The sequence below is a fragment of the Polyodon spathula genome, chromosome 37 (genome assembly GCF_017654505.1).
Source record: "Polyodon spathula isolate WHYD16114869_AA chromosome 37, ASM1765450v1, whole genome shotgun sequence".
In the NCBI taxonomy this organism is placed as follows: Eukaryota; Metazoa; Chordata; class Actinopteri; order Acipenseriformes; family Polyodontidae; genus Polyodon; species Polyodon spathula.
In genome coordinates, this window is record NC_054570.1 from 3988077 (window position 1) to 4011337 (window position 23261).

A 23261-nucleotide genomic window follows, 5' to 3' on the forward strand; every position below is an offset into this window, starting at 1 on the left:
TTGCTTGGGCTACAAAAATAATTACACCTTTGTCTTAATTCTGTTAAACAATGTTTTAATAAAATCGATTTTTGTATTTTTATATTTATACCTGCCGGTGTTCATTTATTTGGAAGGACTTGAGTGGGGAACCTAACCTTATACTCGTGGGCTTTAACTTTCTCCAGTAAACTCAATGGTAATGTTAATATTCTGCTACTGGTCAATCTAAGAGGGGAATAAGCTGCCACAAGTGTGAAATAGCTTTTTAGTGAAACTCGTATTGTTGTATGAAGTTATTGTAAAGTAAACTCGCTACATCGTAACAATATACTGTTAGTAAGCTTAGATTGACTCATTCTAAGATTTGGGGTTTTTTTTTTGCACCATTTCAGTTCAGGTGGTGTGTGTGTGTGTTAGCAAGCTACTCGATACTCCCAGCCTGCTTCACTGCTGTGTGTGTGTGTGTGTGATATATATAATGCAGTGTCATTTCACTGAACTGCTAGCTCCTTTAACTCTGTGTGAGAGCTGTTACTTGTGTTTTGTGCTTAGAGACTAAGAGAGTTACTTTGACTTTCCTGATTTCTGTTTATTATTTGTGTACTTAATAAAATACTGCTATTGAACACTGCTTGTGTCTGCGCGTGAATGTGTGTTCACAGAGAACTAACCCAACTAGATCAAGCTCCAAACCATCCGATAAGTAATTGTTATGTTGTTAATCATGGATGAGATCCTCTATTTGACAAAACACTTAAGTGGCAACACGTGAGCTCCATTATGCGGACACGCACCATAAACATCACACAAAACGTAGCGGTTTCTCAAAACCCCTAGCGCCGCTCCTACTTCCCATCCCGGCATCCACGTGCTTTAATATAAAATAATCAAGGTGCAATAGAAAAACGACACACCTTTAATTATCAATACGAAATCAAATGCAAAGAAAGCTCTCTGTTGCTGCTGTCACAGGGTCGTGTGATACAGAAAATATCAACTGAATGAACCCATTGCTCACCAGTTAGAATATACAGGGTCTATAGTGTTTTTTTATGATCAGAGAAGTATTCTGGGAAATGTAGTCCTGTTCTTGTTTAAATGATCAGGACTACATTTTGCTTTTCCCCCAGTTATTTCCAGACTCTGTTTATCTTTGAAGGGCACACACTATGTATTATTCAGGGTTCTATATACCTCCCCAATGGGCCTTTTCCCCATATATATATATATATATATATATATATATATATATATATACACTGGCTTTCTTTCTAAGCATTGAATCTATTGACAATACAAACAGAAAACATGCTGCCTGTGATGTAAATGCACTCCATGGAACTCTCAGTATTTGATATACCTGCTAGTGCCTAATAACAATAGAGCAGCAGATTGTTTCATGGAGGTGTTCCTGGGGCAAACAGAAAGTACTGATTAGAGGAGAAACCTCAGAATGGAGTGTGGTAACCAGCGGTGTACCACAGGGATCAGTATTAGGTCCTCTGCTATTCCTAATCTACATTAATGATTTCGATTCTGGTATAGTAAGCAAACTTGTTAAATTCGCAGATGACACAAAAATAGGAGGAGGGGCAAACACTGTTGCAGCAGCAAAGGTCATTCAAAATGATCTAGACAAGATTCAGAACTGGGCAGACACATGGCAAATGACATTTAATAGAGAAAAGTGTAAGGTACTGCACGCAGGAAATAAAAATGTACATTATAAATATCATATGGGAGATATTGAAATTGGAGAAAGAATCTATGAAAAAGACCTAGGAGTTTTTGTTGACTCAGAAATGTCTTCATCTAGACAATGTGGGGAAGCTATAAAAAAGGCTAACAAGATGCTCGGATACATTGTGAAAAGTGTTGAATTTAAATCAAGGGAAGTAATGTTAAAACTGTACAATGCACTAGTAAGACCTCATCTTGAATATTGTGTTCAGTTCTGGTCACCTCGCTATAAAAAAGATATTGCTGCTCTAGAAAGAGTGCAAAGAAGAGCGACCAGAATTATTCCGGGCTTAAAAGGCATGTCATATGCAGACAGGCTAAAAGAATTTAATCTGTTCAGTCTTGAACAAAGAAGACTACGTGGAGACCTAATTAAAAGGTATTGACAATGTCGACCCAAGGGACTTTTTCAGCTTGAAAAAAGAAACAAGGACCAGGGGTCACAAATGGAGTTTAGAAAAAGGGGCATTCAGAACAGAAAATAGGAGACACTTTTTTACACAGAGAATTGTGAGGGTCTGGAATCAACTCCCCAGTAATGTTGTTGAAGCTGACACCCTGGGATCCTTCAAGAAGCTGCTTGATGAGATTTTGGGATCAATAAGCTACTAACAACCAAACGAGCAAGATGGGCCGAATGGCCTCCTCTCGTTTGTAAACTTTCTTATGTTCTTATGTTCTTATGTTCTAATCTCTATCTCTCTCTACATTATAAATCAAATTAAAATACCCAAATATACCCATCACCTTGTTATAAGTTAGTGTTGCAGCAGAACTAATGTAAAAGGTATATATTTACTAAAACCAAATTAAAATATTACCCACCGCCCAATTACACAACTAGGAAATGTAAAATTAATTTAAAACTAAAACCAACACCTTAAAATAAATCTATATTGCCCCAGGAGGTATCATAAAATCCCTCATTCAGCTAATTTAAATTATAGTTGTAGTCACTAATATAACATTTACAGGCACACTCAAAAGCCCCTAATCCCACTCTGAATCTATCACACCATCTCAAACTGATGCGCCCGTATAGCAGCTTTTTAAATGGGTTTTTGAAGAAGTTTGCTTTGTTGGTGTCTCACGGCTCAGAGCACATCTCCTCTTCCTCCTCCCCCTCCCCCTCCTCTGCCTCTTTATTATCCTTGTGGAAAATCTGTCCGTCTCGTTTTCTCCAGCGCAACTTCACGCCGTCCATTGGGAAGTTGTTGGAGAAGTGTTCCAGAATCTGAAACAGCAACCACAAGAAACACAGTGTTATCACAGAACACATCTCTCGATCTCTATTTCTCTCTCCCTATCTATTCCCCTCTTTCTAAGACATTTCCACATTTGGGGCAATGCCTTCAACAGTGTTATGGAAATGAGATCAGCCAGTTAGTTTGATAGGAAGTGCAGTACACAGGAAGCAGCGTTGGGTTTCTGAAAGGGAATGTAACCTACCTGCTCTAAAAGGGCTTCGCTCACTTTGGGATCTTCAAGATTCAGTTCTGCAGGTGCGTTTAATTGGATTCTTAATGTTTCCATCTTATCTGTGCATACAAGCAGAAGAGTTCACACAGCCATTAAATTAACACCCCACATAGTCTAATGTGCTGCGCAGAATGTGAGTTAAGAGCAGGACTCAGGTGAGGTGCTGGTACCTACAACACAGGGATTCGAAGATTGTTTTAAACCTTCAAAAGGTTTGTCAGACGGGTTCACACAGTTCTCTTTTTCTTCCTGTTAAAAAGAAACTGTTTGACAATGCGTGAATACTATAAATCACACATTACATGTCACTCACATGAAAAATTCAATCTTTTGATTTGTAGAATGCATATTACGTAAACATATATTGTTATTAAAATCCGCTACCAAATCATTATACGTTGTCATATCATGTGATATGCAGTATTGATGAGCAGTGTCACTATTGGACGTGCACATGGTCCTTTAGGAGGGTATAAAAGGAAGGTTTATAATGTAGCTCGCCCTCTCTCTCGCCTCAGCTCAGGCTGAAGACAGCACTGCCATAGTGTTAAGAACCAAGTGGAAATCAATGTGTAATAGTTCAATCTGATCAGCACATACCTGGTCCTGAGTCCTCTGTTCCGGAGTAGTAGTTGTATTCCCCAGAGCCTGCAACAGCAAAAAGGAGAGCCTTCGGAGACCAGAAGGAACAAGGGAGGTCTGAGCTGACTGAGTCTCAGTTTGCCATGAGGATAAGAACACAACACGATGCCAGAAGTGAAGCAGGTCAGACCCCTTCATCACAAAACCGGAGCACAGACTTTTCTTTTAAAAATTGAACGTTTTCACAATGCAAACCCAACGTCGAACCGCAGACAGACCGGACAGGACGACAGCACGGGGAGCAGCCCCTGCAAAACAACTTTGACTGATCTCCAATACAAGAACGAAGCACGCAAGCTGCTCCAACCACAAGGCAGAATCAACACTGAGCCACACTGGAGACGAGACGCCGCAGGACCTCACTGGACAACACCAGACTGCAGCCTAGCACAGCACGGACTCTAATACGCAAAGAAAGGACATTCATCACAAACTATAAATACTGGTGTATCCCTTACATGTCAGCCACTTGCTACTCCATTCGCTAATTTATTGAATTAAGGCGTAGGCAAACTAATGTGTGTAGGGCGACATCTAGCGGTAGAACTCCGACACGACAGGTCAATGAGGTTTTTATTGGAACCCTGGCCAAATTCATAAGCGGATACAAACATACAATGGAAAATGCAACTGATAGTCCAAAACAAGGACATTCAGTTCAAAATTGACAGGTGCTGATGCCAATGTTCTCCCCTTGGCATTATATGAAGCATGGTTTGCAAACAAACCCTTGGAACACACAAGCATAATGTTAACAGCCTATGGAGGTCTTAAAATAAAACCCCACGGTACCACACATCCTGATGTCACGAAACAGGACAGTACTGTGATAAAATTACAATTTTTTGTCACCGTTCTAGGTAGAGATGCATGCACAGCTATAGATCTTGTGCGCAGAGTTTTCTGCATCCACAGTCAGTCTGATATCACTAAAGAGCAGATGCTTAAGGAATACGCTGATATTTTTGGTGTGGTGGACAGGCTCAGAGCAGCTCTGACAAAACTAGAAGCACACAGGGTCATACACAAAGTCAACCAAGCCAACTCCATGGGTTAATCATGGAAAATAGATCTGATGGGAACTTACACATTTCATTAGACCCCAGACAACTCAATAAAGCCATACAGAGCCAGCATTTTCATGTTGCACATCAAGGTGTCAATAGAGCGAAAGTGTACGCACGAGAGTACATGTTTTGGCCCAACATGGGTTCGGATATAGATTGATGTATTAAACAGTGTGACCTGTGCCAGGCACTACTCCCTGCTAACCACAAAGAGCCCCTGGTTAGTCATTCCTGACATAACATGGTTAAAGGTTGGTGCGGACATATTACACAGCTACCTGCTAGTGATTGACCACTATTCCAAATTCCCTGAGATCCAGCAGCTGCCGGACAAAACAAGGGCGACAGTGGGAGGCAAACTGAACGCTGTATTTGCGAGATGCGGCTTTCCTAAGGTGGTGGTGGCAGACAATATGCCTTTTCCGAGTAAGGAGGTACACCCGATGGCTACTGAGTGGGGATTCACTTTTATTCATTCCAGTCCGAATTACGCTCAAAGCAATGTTTTAGCTGAACGTACCATCCAAACTGTCAAACAGGTGTTGAAAAAGGCTACGCGGTCTGTTCTCACCCTTCGCAACACCTCCATTGAAGTACTGTCCTGCTCAACTGCTTATGGGCAGAGTCTTACCTGTGGTGTCATGCAAACTGCGGCCATGTGTGGCAATGCAGGCCATGCAACAATTGGCCAAGAAGCAACATAAGCAAAAAAGCTTACTATGAAAGAGAGGCTTCACCTCTGAAACCATTTAAGCAGGTGATCATGTACGCCTTGAAGCTACACAGGGCTGCTTCCCGGCTACAGTTCAGACTGTTCGCAAGGAGCCCAGGTCCTATGATGTGGTAACTGCCTCTGGCAGGGCGTACTGACGTAACAGGAGGCATCTCAGAGCTGATCACAGTGAACGGCAGGGGCCTCTCTCCAATGCCTCATCTGTGTATTCGATTCCTGACAATGCTCCTGTGTCCAATGAAACTGACGGCGTTTCGATTGATGTTTCACAAAATGACTTTGCTGTTCCTGCACAGCCTGGAGCTGACGTTCAGGTTACCAGGTCTGGTAGACAGATGGTACTGCCAGATTGGACGTGCACGTGGTCCTTTAGGAGGGTATAAAAGGAACGTTTATAATGTAGCTCGCCCTCTCTCTCGCCTCAGCTCAGGCTGAAGACAGCACTGCCATAGTGTTAAGAACCAAGTGGAAATCAATGTGTAATAGTTCAATCTGATCAGCACATACCTGATCCTGAGTCCTCTGTTCCTGAGTAGTAGTTGTATTCCCCAGAGCCTGCAACAGCAAAAAGGAGAGCCTTCGGAGACCAGAAGGAACAAGAGAGATCTGAGCTGACCTAACACTAATGATTTTAATTTCGAAAACTGAGCACTGTCCGTCCCTCTGCTGCTCCAGCTTGTGTTATCCAGAGGCAGACCTTTCATTTCTCCATTCGCTGTCCTGACTGCAAAGCGTTGTGTGGCGTAAGCTGTATTGAAACTAATGTCTCGAAACCCCTCTGCTGGCTGGGATTTTTTTGTTAAATGCCCAGACGACCAAAAAGAAAGTTGAATGCAAACTGTGCAAGCAGCCTCAATTACACGTACGTAAACAACGTGTATTTTTATTTAAATTATAAAAACATGATTGCTGTTCTATAGAATGTATTTTTAAACTACATGTGAATGTTTTATTCCACATATATGGATTACCTGTACAATAGGATTTTCAATCAAACATAAACAAGCAGCTATGGTGATGTCACCAATAAATTATGCAAATGAGTTTGAACCTTCCTTGGGGAATGTGTTCCAGACCTCTGAAGGTTAAAATGTACCCTTCATTGCAGCTCTGGTAATTTATTAGGGTCACATTTCTGCTGTGGGCTCTCAATCAAACTGAACTGGTTACACGCCATACCTTCAGAGAGCGGCGTTGAAGGAGGGTCTGAGGGGGTTGCATCTGGAGAAACAAATGAATCAATAATTAATAAATAATAATAAATACAATAATTCAGTAATGTATTACAATCACATTTCTGCTGTGGGCTTTCAATCAAACTGAACTGGTTACACTCCATACCTTCAGAGAGCGGCGTTGAAGGAGGGTCTGAGGGGGTTGCATCTGTATGAAAATAAAAGAAGTATCATTTATATTTCAAGTGTGTTGTTTTAATGTATTGTACTGAAGCTGTGTCTATGCTGCTGTCTCCACCAGGGCAATGCTCACAATGACATGCTGTCTCACTCATTCCGAAGGGATCAATGCTTTTAAATCAATACAATAAATACCCAATCAGAATGGATTTTACAGCACATGTCTCTCCTGTGTGTAACAGTGAGGGTAGCTGCTCTCTTCTCACACACTCTTATGATGGGGCAGTTTCTGCTTCTTCAGCTCTCTAGGCTACACTCTGCCCTGCTCTGGGGGGCAGACAGCTACTGTAGGAGCAGATGGATCGGGCCTCTGAGTCCCTGCTCACAGACTGGGGTAAAAACACTGAGCTGAGCAAGAACACAGAGTGAGCAGGGATCCACATTTCTCATTGATTCTGAGCAGGGATCCACATTTCTCATTGATTCCGAGCAGGGATCCACATTTCTCATTGATTCCGAGCAGGGATCCACATTTCTCATTGATTCCGAGCAGGGATCCACATTTCTTATTGATTCCGAGCAGGGATCCTTACCATCATAGCAGAAGAAGGGGTACAGCAAGTCACATTCTTTGTCACCCCATTCACCGCTCTTGTACATCCTCACACATCTCTGTCTGCCTTCACAATTATCTGGTTCCCCATTTTTCCAGTAGTGAAATGTGTAGTTATCCCCCTGGTGTGACCACTTCCAGGGCTCATTGAACAAGCCTATCCAGAAGGGCACGCCCTGTGCTTTCTTCACTAGGTCTTCATTTTCGCTGGTGTTCTTTATACTGACAAGGTCGGTGTGGTGTTCTCTACAGTACTGCTGAGCTTCAGTCCAGGTTTTCAGTTCTTGAATCAGGGTGTATCTCTCAGTGATGTTGCTGGTCTCTGTAAACACAAACAGCAGAGGAGAGGCTGAGAGCTGTGGAGGTTTGTTGGCTCTGAACCCAAAACTGTTGTGCTCTGTCTAACATTTAACATAAACTGTTTTGTCCACAATCAAGCACATTAATGTTTATTTACATATATGGGGCTAAAGAAGATAGAAGGTTGTTATTCCAAACACAGTTGTATAATTTGGGGCTGGTTAAAACTATTTAAAAACACAAGGAAAGCATGTTTTTCTAAGTGATCAGCTGTCTAAAAGTAAATTAGACTACCCAGAATTACCAGCGTATTAACTTTGACTCCAATTAGGTCATTCCAAATGTATAATTTGTATCTATCATAATTCATATCTCTCTACAGCTGCAATACGTTTTAAGGACACAATCAGTACGTGTTAAAAAATTATTTAAAAAAAAAAAGTTTGATAGAAATCCAGTTGTGAAACAGCGACGTAAAACAGACAGATAAAAGAGTGAGTACCAATGTCACGCGATAATGGTTCCCCCAGACTAAATTTCATAGATCAGCTGATGAAAAATATTACAGTGCAAGATTTTCATGAATGATTTATAGCATGTTCCAGGTAAAGGCTAATCGCTCTGCTTCACATTTAAGGTTGGTCTGAAGAGTCTAGGTGATATGGTTGCGACTATCAAATGAATATCGAACTTCAAACCAACTTTACCACTGGTGACGCCATGTTGCTGGTTTGTTTTGAACAGGTTTGTGGTTGTTACGCCCGTTGCTAAGCAAATGGCACATACATGAGAATCTCACTATACAGGGGAATCTCACTATACAGGGGAATCTTATTATACATGAGAATCCTATTACAGGGGAATCTTATTACACTGGGGAATCTTATTATACAGGGGAATCTTATTATACACGAGATTCCTATTACAGGGGAATCCTATTATACACGAGAATCCTATTACAGGGGAATCCTATTATACAGGGGAATCTTATTATACACGAAAATCCTATTATACTGGGGAATCTTATTATACAGGGGAATCTTATTATACACGAGAATCTTATTATACTGGGGAATCTTATTATACTGGGGAATCCTATTATACAGGGGGATCTTATTATACTGGGAAATCTTATTATACTGGGGAATCTTATTATACAGTAGAATCCTATTACATGGGAATCTTATTATACAGGGGAATCTTATACACAAGAATCCTATTATATTGGGGAATCTTATTATACTGGGGAATCTTATTATACACGAGAATCCTATTACAGAGGAATCTTATTATACATGAGAATCTTATTATACACGAGAATCTTATTATACAGGGGAATCTTATTATACTGGGGAATCTTATTATACACGAGAATCCTATTACAGGGGAATCTTATTATACAGGGGAATCTTATTATACACGAGAATCTTATTATACAGGGGAATCTTATTATACTGGGGAATCTTATTATACACGAGAATCTTATTATACAAGGGAATCCTATTATTCTGGGAATCTTATTATACACGAGAATCCTATTACAGGGGAATCTTATTATACTGGGGAATCTTATTATACACGAGAATCCTATTATACAGGGGAATCTTATTATACACGAGAATCCTATTACAGGGGAATCTTATTATACTGGGGAATCTTATTATACACGAGAATCCTATTACAGGGGAATCTTATTATACACGAGAATCCTATTACAGGGGAATCTTATTATACTGGGAATCCTATTATACACGAGAATCCTATTACAGGGGAATCTTATTATACACGAGAATCCTATTACAGGGGAATCTTATTATACACGAGAATCCTATTATACAGGGGAATCTTATTATACAGGGGAATCTTATTATACACGAGAATCCTATTACAGGGGAATCTTATTATACAGGGGAATCTTATTATACACGAGAATCTTATTATACAAGGGAATCCTATTATTCTGGGAATCTTATTATACACGAGACTCCTATTACAGGGGAATCTTATTATACAAGGGAATCTTATTATACTGGGGAATCTTATTATACAGAAGGGAATCTTATTATACTGGGGAATCTTATTATACAGGAGAATCTTATTACAGGGGAATCTTATTATACATGAGAATTCTATTATACAGGGGAATCTTATTACACAAGAATCCTATTATTCTGGGGAATCTTATTATACACGAGAATCTTATTATACACGAGAATCCTATTACAGAGGAATCTTATTATACATGAGAATCTTATTATACACGAGAATCCTATTACAGAGGAATCTTATTATACATGAGAATCTTATTATACACGAGAATCTTATTATACAGGGGAATCCTATTATTCTGGGAATCTTATTATACACGAGAATCCTATTATTACAGGGGAATCTTATTATACTGGGGTCTGGCACCACCACTGTGTAGACCTATAATAAGACTGTAAAACTTATCATTCCCTATAATAATAATAATAATAATAATAATAATAATAATAATAATAATAAATTTGTATCGCAATATAAAACAGTTGCATCTTTACCTTGGTAGCACATGAAAGCGCTCATCTCACCGCAGACTCTGTCTTCCCACTGTCCATCTGAATTGATTGAAACACAGAAGAGGTTTTCTGTCCAGTTTTTGTAGATGACATTATAGCCGTTAGACCACTGCCAGTTCTGTGTGTCATCACGATACAGCCCGATCCAGGCATCAGCAATGAGAGACACTCCTGGAATACTGAAGAGCTGCTTTGCTTCTTCCTGGCTGCGCACAGTGGCCAGGTCTGTGTGATTCTCTCTGCAGTAGCTCTGAGCTTCAGACCAGCTCTTCAGAGTGTTCACAAACACATGTTTTCTGATCTGGTTGTCAGCGGGCACACAAAACCCTGATAAATAAATAAATACATACATACTGGTAAGTGCCAGAGTGAAAGATTCACAGAGTGAGATTCACAGAGCAGCTCCTTCTCAGAATGGTCCTGCCCCCACGTAACACAGAGCTACAGGAAGTGGAGACTATGCAAAGTAAATTAGCCAGCATAGGGGTGAATAAGCAGCAGGGAGGTATTTCAGTTTAACCAGGCCAGGATTGAGCAGGCAATCAGGGGCTGACTCCTGCGCACTTGATGGAGAACGTGCCCGGAGAGCTTCAATAACCACACAGTTGACAGGATTTCAGTTTACAGTGATTTTAAGAGCAGCCCCTCGTACAGCACAGCGTGCTATACTATACTATACTATACTATACTATACCGTACTGTACAATCAGGAGTGTGGAATGGAAAATACTTTTTCTTTCTTAAAAATCTATTTCTAGGCAAAATATAACTTGTAGGATTTTGCTTTTAATTGAACACAATCAATCAATTAGTTTTAATAGCCATTCAGTAGTTCGGGACAATCACCAATCATGAAATGTTTTAGTACAACTATTTATGGTGGAGAATGTGGAGTATGCAATCTTACAGAGAATTATGTTGTATATACGCTTTCATTTGGCATCAAATCTAACTTCTTTGTTTGAGGGCTTGCTGCCTGGCCGAATGGACGAGGTGGAGACCCCTCAAAAAGATCAAGCCGGTCTCAATGCCGCAATTAGAATTGAATATAGCCCACTTGAAGGTTTAGCCAACCAGATCACCAGCACGCAGGAGAGGAAAACAACACCCATTTTTGGGAAATAAACTCCCCCGGGCAGGCTACTAACGCTTAAGAGTACATTTTTGTAAAAGCATTTTTAGGATCCATAATTTGTTCTAATGTAAACTTGATAAGCACTGAACAACCAACAACCTAACCGTTTGATAAGGGAGCCTGGAACTCTGTGGCAAGAAGCTGCTATGATTCTAAAGGAATGACCGGAGAACTGCTGAGCTGCAAATCTGGACCTGGAAAGAACTTGGTGAAGTGAAAGAAGAACCAATGGCGGGTTCTTCCATAAACAACAGGTCTGAGGGTGATGCGCCTGGAGAAAGATGGAGATCGATAAGAGAGAAAGGGGCCATATGAGCTAACATGGGAGTTTTATTTCTAAACGAAATAGAAAGGGTTCCCTAATCTTCCTGGACAGTTTTACTTCTTTTGAGCAGGAAGGAAAAGGTAACAGATGAGATCATTGCGAGGTCGGAGATAGAGGGGTGAATCTGGGGGTTGAATTTGAGAGCGATGTAGACTCTGGAGCACCTAATGAACCCAAGAAGGCTAAAAGACAAAGGCTTTAAGGTTTATCTAAACGGGAGGAGTAGCTGGAGCGGAGAAGAGGCACCAAGAGAGTACGTTGATGGTGATAGGTAAGCAAGCAGGGGGAGAAAGAGATTCTGGTCATTGAAGCCCTTTCAGGATTAGAGAAATGTGTGAGTTGCCGTGTGTAGAGCTGGGATGCCGAAAATGAATTTGTAGAAAAATTGGATGCCAGAAATTGAAATATTGATGGAGGAATCTCTTATAGCTCCATTCTTAAGGGACATAATACAGAATGATACTACAGGCATTGAAAATGAAGGGAACGGAATTCAATTCCAAGATGACCAGTATATTTGCAGTGAGCGGGGAGTGATGCTGAGAAGAGTTGTTTCTTGAGCCTGCAGAATTAGGGAATGCAGCGGGTGGCTCGCATGAATATCGGGTCTGAAAAGGGAGGAAGCTGACTTGGCAGGAGGTCGTCTTCAGGAGCTAATGCAAAATTTGGAAATCTGAAAGAGAATCGATGATTACATTCAGGTGGCTGAAAATATGTTGAACTCTGAGAATGAACTGATGAGTAACAGGGAACCAAATAATCCTTCTGAATATTATCAATATATGGTGGGAGGATGAACGACCTTTGTTAATTTGGACTGTAGCTGAATTATCTGAGTGGAGAAGAATGGAGTTTTTGGGTCCAGGAAGACCCCAAAAGGAATGCGGCTACAGGAACTGGATACATTTCATACAATGACGAGGAGTGATCGGGGCTAGAAATGCTGATGAACCATTTTCCCTTGTAGTATTCTCCAAAGCCAAGAGAGGGAGCTGCATCTGTGGACAGCTGAATGTCTTCATGCAGCAGGAGACACATGATGTAAAAGTAAGGGCATTCCAGACTTTTAGTAGGAGCTCCCACAGGCAGAGTTCCTTGCGGCAAAAAGGATCCACGAGTATGACATTGTTAAGGGAATCAACAGAAGGGATCAAGAGAAGGTAGGAGATGAAAGCTCTTTGAGGAATTATCCTCATTGCGTAGTTTAAATGGCCTAGGAGAGACAGAAGTTTGCGTTTGGTAAGGCGACCGAACAGAAAACTGGAAATAGAAACAATACGATTGCTCCCTGATTGGGAATCCAGGATGAAGCCTAGAAAATCAGAGGACCCAAGGTCTTTTCTGATGCTAGGGGAATGCAGAGATTTGAAAATAATGATTTGAGGATCGTTATTTTCTGGGAAGGGGAAGCGTGGGGAAAATCAAATTGAAGAAAATCATCCAGGAGATGCAGCACAAAAGGAATGAAATAGTTATTAAGGAGGATCCAGCACAGTGCTTCTGACAGGGTATCGAATATCTATGGGCTGCTTTTGCAGCTGAACTTCAGGCTAACAGAAATGAATTTGAAAAGCCACTGTACTCCGAAGAGGTGCCTGAGGGCAGGATCACTGGGCATGATTAAAAAAATGTGTTTGATATATCGGCTCTAAACCCATGGCTGACTTTCCCAGCAATTCTGATTAAGAATACAGTGTGGTCGATTTTTACATAGTGCAGGGAGAAATCTTCGAGAGGGATTAAAACTACTGTTGCTGGGTGTGGTGGAGTTATGGCGAGCGGAAATGAAGGAAGTTACAGGCGGAATAGGACAGGTTCCTTTGTTGAAGTTATTGCAAATCTGACAGCCTCCAGTATTGCAGCCCTGATTGTCTTTTGATCTGGAGGGGATGAAAAGATGAGGAGGATTGCGAGGGAGGGACATGAGGGGACGGGGTGGAGGGTCAGTGTGGTGAGCAGTTGAACTGCATGCCGAGCATACTAGAAGCTGAAGACCTGTGAAAAACAAGAGAATATGTATTGGTCCAGTGCGCCCCAGTAGATGCTCTGGTTCCACTGTTGGAGATGGGCAGTGGCTTTGGCAGAAAATACTTTGTACTATTCAAAGAAATGGGAACCTCCAAATCTAACCGAGAAGTCTAAAATGATTGCCACACAATTAACCAACTCGCGCCAGCGGTCGGAATAGAACTCGCATACGATGTCCCTGAAATGGCTGAGAGCCATTGAGCTGAAAGAAGAAAAGCATCTCACAGAGAAGGGGCCACTATGAGGCCTGCTAGATGCCTGCAGTGAGGGGAGAGAAGCTGAAAGGTTATAGTTGGAGGAGAAGGGACCACCATGGGGGCCTGCTGGACACCCATAGTGGCCAGAGAGGTCACTACAGGGGCCTGCTGAACGCCTGCAGTGAGGGGAGGTAACCTGAAAGGTTATAGTTGCAGCCAGAATGCTCAGTAACTGTTGAATGAGCCTTTGATTGATAGGCGCTGTTGTTCTGCCTCTGAGTTTTCTGGATGTAGACACGCTTCGTTGGGATGCAGTCGTTGCGGGGCGAGGTGTTTCAAGTCTTGGGCTTGTTTCTTGAGAGTCTCGGGTTGGAATTTGTAGAAACACCCACACTGGCATGGGTTGGGCTTGTTTTGTCGTGAGACTTGGCAACACTGGGAGCGAGCTGTAAAGCAACGATCTGTGCTTATGTCATAGCGCCTGCGATGGGAACGATGCTGCAGAGTGGAGAGAAATAAAGTAAACAAATTCTCCTTACTTGCTGTCGATTTAAAAGTCATGTTGTTGCTACAAAGATAATGCTAGAGCTTGGGGATCGTCCAGTCTCTGATGTCAGGAGTTGTGGAGAAACAAGTGACCAGGCTGGAGCTGCGGCAGACAGGAGAAGCAGACATCGGGGCAGAGAAGTTCATCCAGGCAAATGATCAGGCTGGAGTCTTGATTTACAGTTTAAAACCGCTGTTGGTTTTATTTTTCTTACAGTGAGGCGGGGAAACAACCGCTAATAAAACAAACAAGCAAAATAAACCCAGCTCTCAGTCGGAGCTCTAACTAAACAATCCGTCGTGTGGGCCCTGTGCATACATGCGGGAACTCCTGACATCTAGTGGTCAACCCATTACACTGCAGGAAACAAAGCTCTCATTCTCAAACAGACTGATTCTGCAGCATTTCATCACAGTAAGCACATGGGTCCGATTTCAAGAATCTACCGCTTATAAGAATCAAATCATCCGGGACGCATGTGATTCTTATAAACGGAGTGCACTGTAATATCGTTGCATTAATTTAAGTATGCTTGTTACTCTGTGTGTGACTGGGGGTTTGTGAATTAAAGGAATATGTATATGTGATTATATAGCTTGGTTTGAGGTTTAGAGGTACGCATTTTTAAATACTTGTGTGACTGTGCTAGACTTCCACAAGTCTGACTAGACATTTATGTAACGTAGTGATAGAAAGGAAACTGTCCAACAGGCAGAGTACAATGGTAAATTTCACTCAGACAACTCTTGTTGTCCCGGGCATCGGGCGATATGAATTCCACACCCCTGGCTATACCATACTAAACTATAGTATACTAACAGCGTTCTGCTATATGGGTTAGGTTCTAGCAAAGACAGCAGAGCGCCCCCTACTGAGTCACCCAGTCCTCTTCATTCACTGCTGCTCCTGTGTTTTCTTAGAGAGTCGCCCCTCAACCCCAGTAGAACTAAAACACCATTTGAAAAGGAGCGCTCCTGTTTCATAACCTCCTGCTGCACAGGTAGCACACCTGGTTAGTTCACAGAGTGATAGAGTGACAGGAAGGCTCCAAGCTTGAGAGCTTGCAGCTGAAACTACCTTTAGGGAACGCAAACAAAGTGGAAAACCAACAACGCCTGCTTGGTAGACGTGGTAACACACACACACCCAGGAATCACACATTCGTTTCACACTGAACGTGATTGAGGGACACTGCAGTTCTAAGAACCGCATGATCTTCTCTGAGAGGGAATATGGACAACATCAAAGCAAATAGTGTGAAAACCAGAAATAAAGGAAACTCACCTGCAAGCAGAAGGATGAGCAGCCCTCTCTCCCCCATCACAGCAGACTCTGCGTTAGAAAGAGAAGACTTTCTATTAATCACCTTAATGCAGGTTAAGCTTCGAGTGGCTGCGGACTGGCTTTTCTCTTAGATTACAATAACTGCATTTTGTGTGGGAGCTGGTGTTCATTCAAAGATGCAGAAATAAAACCAACATATTTCATTTTAAAGATAAAACCTATGAGGCACCATCCAGGAAATAATTAATTGGTTAATTTATAAACAGTGGTTTATTTGCGAACAGTATGGTTAATTTATGAATAGTATAGTTAAATTTATGAACAGCGTGATTAAATTTATGATCAGCGTGGTTTGCAATGATTCACACAATCTGTAAGTCAGTAGAGGAAGAGTTTCATGCTGGATGCTGTTTATCTCGGGTGTAATAGCGGCACACATGTCAAGCACTGTATCCCCCCCCCCCCCAAAAAAAAAAAATAAAAATAAAGAAATCCTGCTATTGATTCTACTGAGAAGAGACAAGCTGCTGATTCTCACACCTGATGTGCTCAATAACCTCTGAGCTAAATGAACTTCATAAGGAGCCCATAATGCCACATGTGTGCAGTCAATTGTTAGGTTACTTACTGTAACCCCGGTTCCCTGAAAGGGAAGACGTTATGTATGGGACATGCCTGCCCATTGGGTAGGTGTTGCTGAGCTCTCTATACCAGAGCTGCCGATAGGCCCTTTCCTGGGATGACGCACTCGGTCCCGCCCACCGAGGGATTAAAACCGTCATCCTGAGGAAGCCATTTTTCTTTTTCCATTGAATGCGACCAATGCCACCCCATGATTGGCGGTCGTCTTCTCTGTCAGGGAACCAGGGTTATGGTAAGTAACCTAACGTTCCCTTTCAATCTGAAGATGACTACCAATGACATTATGTATGGGGTAATGTATACCAGAGCCGTTGCGAGGGAGAAGGAATAGCAGCATATGAGGGACGCATTAGAACAGCATAACCCAAGCAGTTCGAGTTTACACCTTCAAGGGCCTTGTGCCTAATAAAGGCGGGGCAGGATCTACCACATTAAGGCAGTCGAACCTGGAGAAAGTATGCAGCGCAGCCCAGCTAGCTGCAGTACAAATAACGGACAGCGAGGCCCCTCTGAAGAGAGATAAAGATGTAGCCAACCCTTCAGTGGGGTGAGAGGCTACCCTCCCAGGTGTGGACAGGCCAGCACCATCACACGAAGTCAAGACTGTGTCCACAATCTAATGTGACAGACGCTCCTTTGAGAAGGGCTGTTCTAGGGTCCAAGTCCCTTGTCAGACAAAGAGCTGGTCAGACTGACGCAGAGCTCTTGTCCTATCCACGTAGCATCTCAATGCTCTTTCATCCTCTGTTGAAGCAAAGAGAGGTGGATGGAAGGACTCCCAAATCCTCCCAAATACGCATGCAGGAGCCGTGTACGGACAGGGTCTGCAGCTCACTGACCTACTTAGCAGAGGTGACAGCCACAAGGAAGGTTGTCTTCATAGACAGATATTTCAACTACAGAGTAAATGGGCTCAAACTGGTGCCTGTGAGAGCCTCCAGTACAATATCAAGGCTTCATTCAGGGAGAACAGTCCTCCTGGGAGGGCGTAATCACCGAGCGCCTTTAAGAAATCGGGTAGCCAAGTAATGCACACCCAGAGACATAGAATCCACGGGGGCATGGCAAGCAGAGATAGCCACTAAACACACCTTCAAAGTGTACCAGCATCAAGCAGTTCTTGCAGAAACTGTATGACTGGCATGGGGTCATGGCTTCTAGCCAGGCACCAAGCTTGAAAATAATTCCACTTGTAGGTGTACAAACACCTACCTATTGTTCTGCAAAGTACCCACAACCACATGTGATAGCCCTAAGTCTAACCAACAGTCCCCTTCAGGGGCCAGACACATAGCCAAAGAGTGCCTCTCGTCTGACTGAGGAGATCCATGCACAGTGGGATTTCCCAGGGCTGGCTGTGTAACAGCTGGCACAAGGTCGAGAACCAGATTCTCCTGGGCCACTTGGAGAACTGACGCTTCCTCTAACCGGACCTTTTCGAGAAAGGCCGGGGGCAGCGGTATAGGCAGGAAAGCGTACAAAAATGCTTTGAGACATTCATGCACTAGGGCGTCAATGATGAGTGGACCGCCTAAGCGGTGGAGGGAGTACCACAGCTGGCAGTGTGTCATCTCCGCCGAGGAGAAGAGATCAACCCTAACCTTCCCGAATCGTTCCCAAGTGCGCTCCACTACCTGAGGGTGGAGTCGCCACTCTGACAGAAGGGGACCCTCCCTCGAGAGGAAGTCCGCTGCCCTGTTTACCGCTCCGGGAATGTCCCACATCAAACGGCAATGCGATGCAACCTCGGGGACCGTAGGCCACCCTGGTGGTTGACATACGCCACCACTGTTGTTTTGTCCATATGGACCAACACATGCGTACCCTTTAGCACTGAGAGGAAATGGCGGAGAGCAAGGGAGACCGCCTGCAGCTCCAAGATGTTTCTATGCAGGGATGTCCAGCGGTCCGACCAGAATCCACAGACTCCTCTGCTTTCCCAGACTGTCCCCCAACCCAAGTTGGAGGCATCTGTTGTCGTGACTTGAAGAGTATTTTTAATTTCAACGAGTGATCATCAAGTCCGACCCCAGCTTGTGAATGTGTCTCTGCAACCAAATAACATGATGCTGAAGTTGGCTTCTTATTCGACTAGCTTCTTATTCGCATCCCACTGTTTATAAATCAACCATACTGTTTATAAATTAACCATCTTGAAAATAAATTAACCATACTGTTCATAAATTAACCATCTTAAAAAATAAATTAACCACTGTAAATTAACCATAGTAAAATTAAATTAACCATACTGTTTATTCATTAACCATACTGTGTATACATTATCAATGAATTATTTCCTGAACAGTGCCTCATAGAAACCTTTATTCTCAGGCAGATCTTTGTTGTGGTTTATTTTTATATTTTTACATCCTCAGTTCTTTATTTACTCCATAACCTTTACTTTCTGTTTTTAATATGTATCAAGCGCTGATTTAAAACAAGAAGTCGTTGTGTTTCCATTCTTTACATAGTTCAGTAATGATTGAGTTCACTGTGTGCAGTACAGAGAGAGGCTGTGTGTTTAATGTACTGCAGTGCTGTACACATTACCTTCACCAGCTTTGCACAGAAACTCACTTATTATCACATGTATTTCCATCCATCCCCCAATAATATACAGAAAAGGAAATTCATTATCCCCAGTTTTCATTAAACACAGATACTCATCATTGTATATTATACGATTTGGTAGGCTGGACTTCTTTGGCTTTACGGGGGTTGAAGCACTGGTATATTCTGGTATATAAGGCTATTCAATGTAAATTATATGAATATACTTATTTAAATGAATACCTTATAGCTTCCCATAGTAACCATAGCCTTTGCTTATTATGCCCCATGATCCTGGAATGAGTCCCAGTCCAAACTAAAGCTGCAGACTCAAATATCTTTATTGTAATTTAAGAGTAACTGCGCTAATAATATATTCTCACCTTCACAAACGCAGAATTGTGCTTGTGGTTACGTGAGAATAGGTTACACGTCTCACCCGTTTGGGTGTTTAAAAAGTGTGTTTGTTTGTGTGTGTGTGTTGATCGGAGGCATGGCAAAGTAAAATTAACCTGGAAACGAAATATGAATTGCTCAAATACAAAGGTAACTAAAACATTAAATGACCGAACTAAATAAAATCTATTTACACTGTTATCTGCGTAACAATCCGATTCCACACGAAGCCACGTTGTTTGAGGCACTGGGTGAAGCTTTGTAAAGCTCCAGTCAGATCCTTGCTGTGGTAATAATTGAAGGGCACCAACTGTTTTTACACATGATTTCCCTTGTTTGAATTTAACATTTATTAGGACGTGCCAATATTTAAAATGGCCAATATGATCTGAAACAGTACAGGGCTACTTAACTCGTTGAGTTGGGGATCTTAAAAAGACGATTCCAGTTTTGCGACATCAGAACACCGCTGCTCGGCGGCTGTCATGCAGCGGGCACTGTGACAGTCAAGCGCTTTACACATCAGCCACTAGCCTGATAAAAATTAAACTTCTAAAAAACGTTTGCATGCAACATACATTAATATATTAATACACAGAATGCACACTCGATCACTTTTACTCGGAATTCATGTTTTAATCCAATGCTGTGCTAATAGACAGAATAGGGCTGTATAATGCCAGTGATACATACCCGTCTCTCGAATGATATACTCTGCAGTAAAAATAGAGATACCATAATAACGTGGTTTACTTTCTGGCTTCGATTTATACCAGCGCGTCTACTCTTCAGTGCACGTTTCTAGCATTGTATTTATTTATCTGTCTATTTATTTATTTATTTATTTATTTTACAATCCCTTTTATATTTCTCTGATGCATTCAGTACCAAAAACCGACTGGAGGTCAAAAGCAGTGAAAAAGAATAACGATCAAATAAACTGGACCCTGTGAGATACATTGATCAAATAAACTGAACCCTGTGAGATACATTGATCAAATAAACTGAACCCTGTGAGATACATTGATCAAATAAACTGAACCCTGTGAGATACATTGATCAAATAAACTGGACCCTGTGAGATACATTGATCAAATAAACTGAACCCTGTGAGATACATTGATCAAATAAACTGAACCCTTTGAGATACATTGATCAAATAAACTGAACCCTTTGAGATACATTGATCAAATAAACTGGACCCTGTGAGATACATTGATCAAATAAACTGAACCCTGTGAGATACATTGATCAAATAAACTGAACCCTTTGAGATACATTGATCAAATAAACTGGACCCTTTGAGATACATTGATCAAATAAACTGAACCCTGTGAGATACATTGATCAAATAAACTGAACCCTGTGAGATACATTGATCAAATAAACTGAACCCTGTGAGATACATTGATCAAATAAACTGGACCCTGTGAGATACATTGATCAAATAAACTGGACCCTTTGAGATACATTGATCAAATAAACTGAACCCTGTGAGATACATTGATCAAATAAACTGAACCCTGTGAGATACATTGATCAAATAAACTGAACCCTGTGAGATACATTGATCAAATAAACTGAACCCTGTGAGATACATTGATCAAATAAACTGGACCCTGTGAGATACATTGATCAAATAAACTGAACCCTGTGAGATACATTGATCAAATAAACTGAACCCTGTGAGATACATTGATCAAATAAACTGAACCCTTTGAGATACATTGATCAAATAAACTGAACCCTGTGAGATACATTGATCAAATAAACTGAACCCTGTGAGATACATTGATCAAATAAACTGAACCCTGTGAGATACATTGATCAAATAAACTGAACCCTTTGAGATACATTGATCAAATAAACTGGACCCTGTGAGATACATTGATCAAATAAACTGAACCCTGTGAGATACATTGATCAAATAAACTGAACCCTGTGAGATACATTGATCAAATAAACTGAACCCTGTGAGATACATTGATCAAATAAACTGAACCCTGTGAGATACATTGATCAAATAAACTGGACCCTGTGAGATACATTGATCAAATAAATTGAACCTTGTGAGATACATTGATCAAATAAACTGAGCCCTGTGAGATACATTGATCAAATAAACTGAGCCCTGTGAGATACATTGATAATATAAACTGCTTTACACGATCAGTCACTTATTTGATTCACATTAAAACGTACAAGTGCTATCGCATGAAGCAAACAATAATATATGGAATACACGCCATCAATTAGAATGATTTCATTTCACTGTGTTTGCCTAAAGACCCAATATTGAACTTTTAAGTATTGAAAACATCTGATTTGAATGTTTTCTTAGCAGGTGTGAGCAGAGCTAAGCAAGGCTATGCAAAGCACACCCAGGTCAACTCCACAGACTAAATGTCCTTTTATGCTGCCCTACATATTAATGGAATATAATTCTACAGTTTATCTATTTAGAGAATTCCTGCTCTAATGACCCTCGCATTTAATCAACCAACACAGACTTAAACACAATAGAAAATATATGAATACGATAATCTGCAGTAAAACAACAATAAAAAATGAACATATCAGAAAGCAATACATCTTAATAATAATAATAATAATAATAATAATAATAAATAATAATAATAATAATAAAAATAATAATAATAATAATAATAATAATAATAATAATAATAATAATAATAATAATAATGTTGGTCACATTTTGACATTTGAAACCTAAATCACAGAGTTGTAATGAATATATATTTTTTTTTTATATAGGCCTATATTTCATAGCAGTGTATAAATATACACTGGAATTTAATCAGAATTTAAATTAATTTAGTGTGTTGAGTTTATTTCCCATAGACAGCAAACTGTAGAAGCAACTATAAAGCTAATATGTTCATTGTGGGCTATTGAGGACAGGGAGTCCTTATATATACTGGGCTTGCAAATCTATACATGCTGATGTTTTAATGGATACTTAGTAATCTACATACAGACACATACACCTAGATAATGTTTTATAGGAAAGTCTTACCTTACACTCAAAACAGTGCCAAAGTGATCTCCTCCCCGGCTGGAAGCGCGCTGACAATATCCCAGCTCAGTTTAGACATGATATGATATACTGAGTATGATGGGTGGAGACCAAGAGCACTGCCAATGACTTCATTCAGTAAGCAAACAACGTGTTTTAATATCCGTGCTTGAATACATTACAAAATGGTACACAACATGCAGACAAAAATGTAGATATTACATGGAATCTTCAAACTATCTAAGGAACAAACGACATGATCATCTGCTAAAAATAAATACATAAAACGAGGAAAAGAAATCGTAACGATTCCCTGTAGCGGTAAGAAGCCTGCAAGTTTATAGCTTCATCAGGTTTACTGAACTCCAACAGACAGCTAAAGAGGCTCCCTGCAGTGCACTTGTGTGAGGCTCCCTGTAGTGTGCTTGTGTGGGGCTCCCTGCAGTGTGCTTGTGTGAGGCTCCCTGCAGCGTGCTTGTGTGAGGCTCCCTGCAGCGTGCTTGTGTGAGGCTCGCTGCAGTGTGCTTGTGTGAGGCTCCCTGCAGTGTGCTTGTGTGGGGCTCCCTGCAGTGTGCTTGTGTGGGGCTCCCTGCAGTGCGCTTGTGTGAGGCTCGCTGCAATGTGCTTGTGTGGGGCTCCCTGCAGCGT

At 41.3% G+C, this 23261-nt stretch overlaps 2 protein-coding genes across 2 annotated transcripts in view; one reads left to right on the plus strand and one right to left on the minus strand.

The window, feature by feature from the left end:
* LOC121304304 (zinc finger protein OZF-like) overlaps window positions 1-23261 on the plus strand; it is a 727904-nt gene that overhangs the window by 265863 nt on the left and 438780 nt on the right. The window lies entirely within an intron of this gene.
* On the minus strand, window positions 2376-11584 carry LOC121304137 (macrophage mannose receptor 1-like). The gene is made up of 9 exons (XM_041235101.1): window positions 11530-11584; window positions 10455-10799; window positions 7592-7933; window positions 6985-7026; window positions 6823-6864; window positions 6151-6198; window positions 3802-3849; window positions 3172-3260; window positions 2376-2956 (listed from the first exon to the last, which is right to left on the minus strand). The coding sequence occupies exons 1-9, from the start codon at window positions 11582-11584 to the stop codon at window positions 2810-2812; spliced, it is 1158 nt and encodes a 385-aa protein (XP_041091035.1). The 3' UTR covers window positions 2376-2809.

Bases quoted from the DNA above. Each gene is read 5' to 3' on its own strand.
- LOC121304137 (XM_041235101.1), bottom strand. From the start codon at position 11,584: ATGGGTGTTGTTTTCCTCTCCTGCGTGCTGGTGATCTGGTTGGCTAAA. The intron at 7,027-7,591 runs GTAAGGATCCCT...ATTTTCATACAG, and splicing joins CCCCTTCTTCTGCTATGATG to ATGCAACCCCCTCAGACCCT. The intron at 2,957-3,171 runs GTAGGTTACATT...TTGCTGTTTCAG, and splicing joins GCGAAGCCCTTTTAGAGCAG to ATTCTGGAACACTTCTCCAA.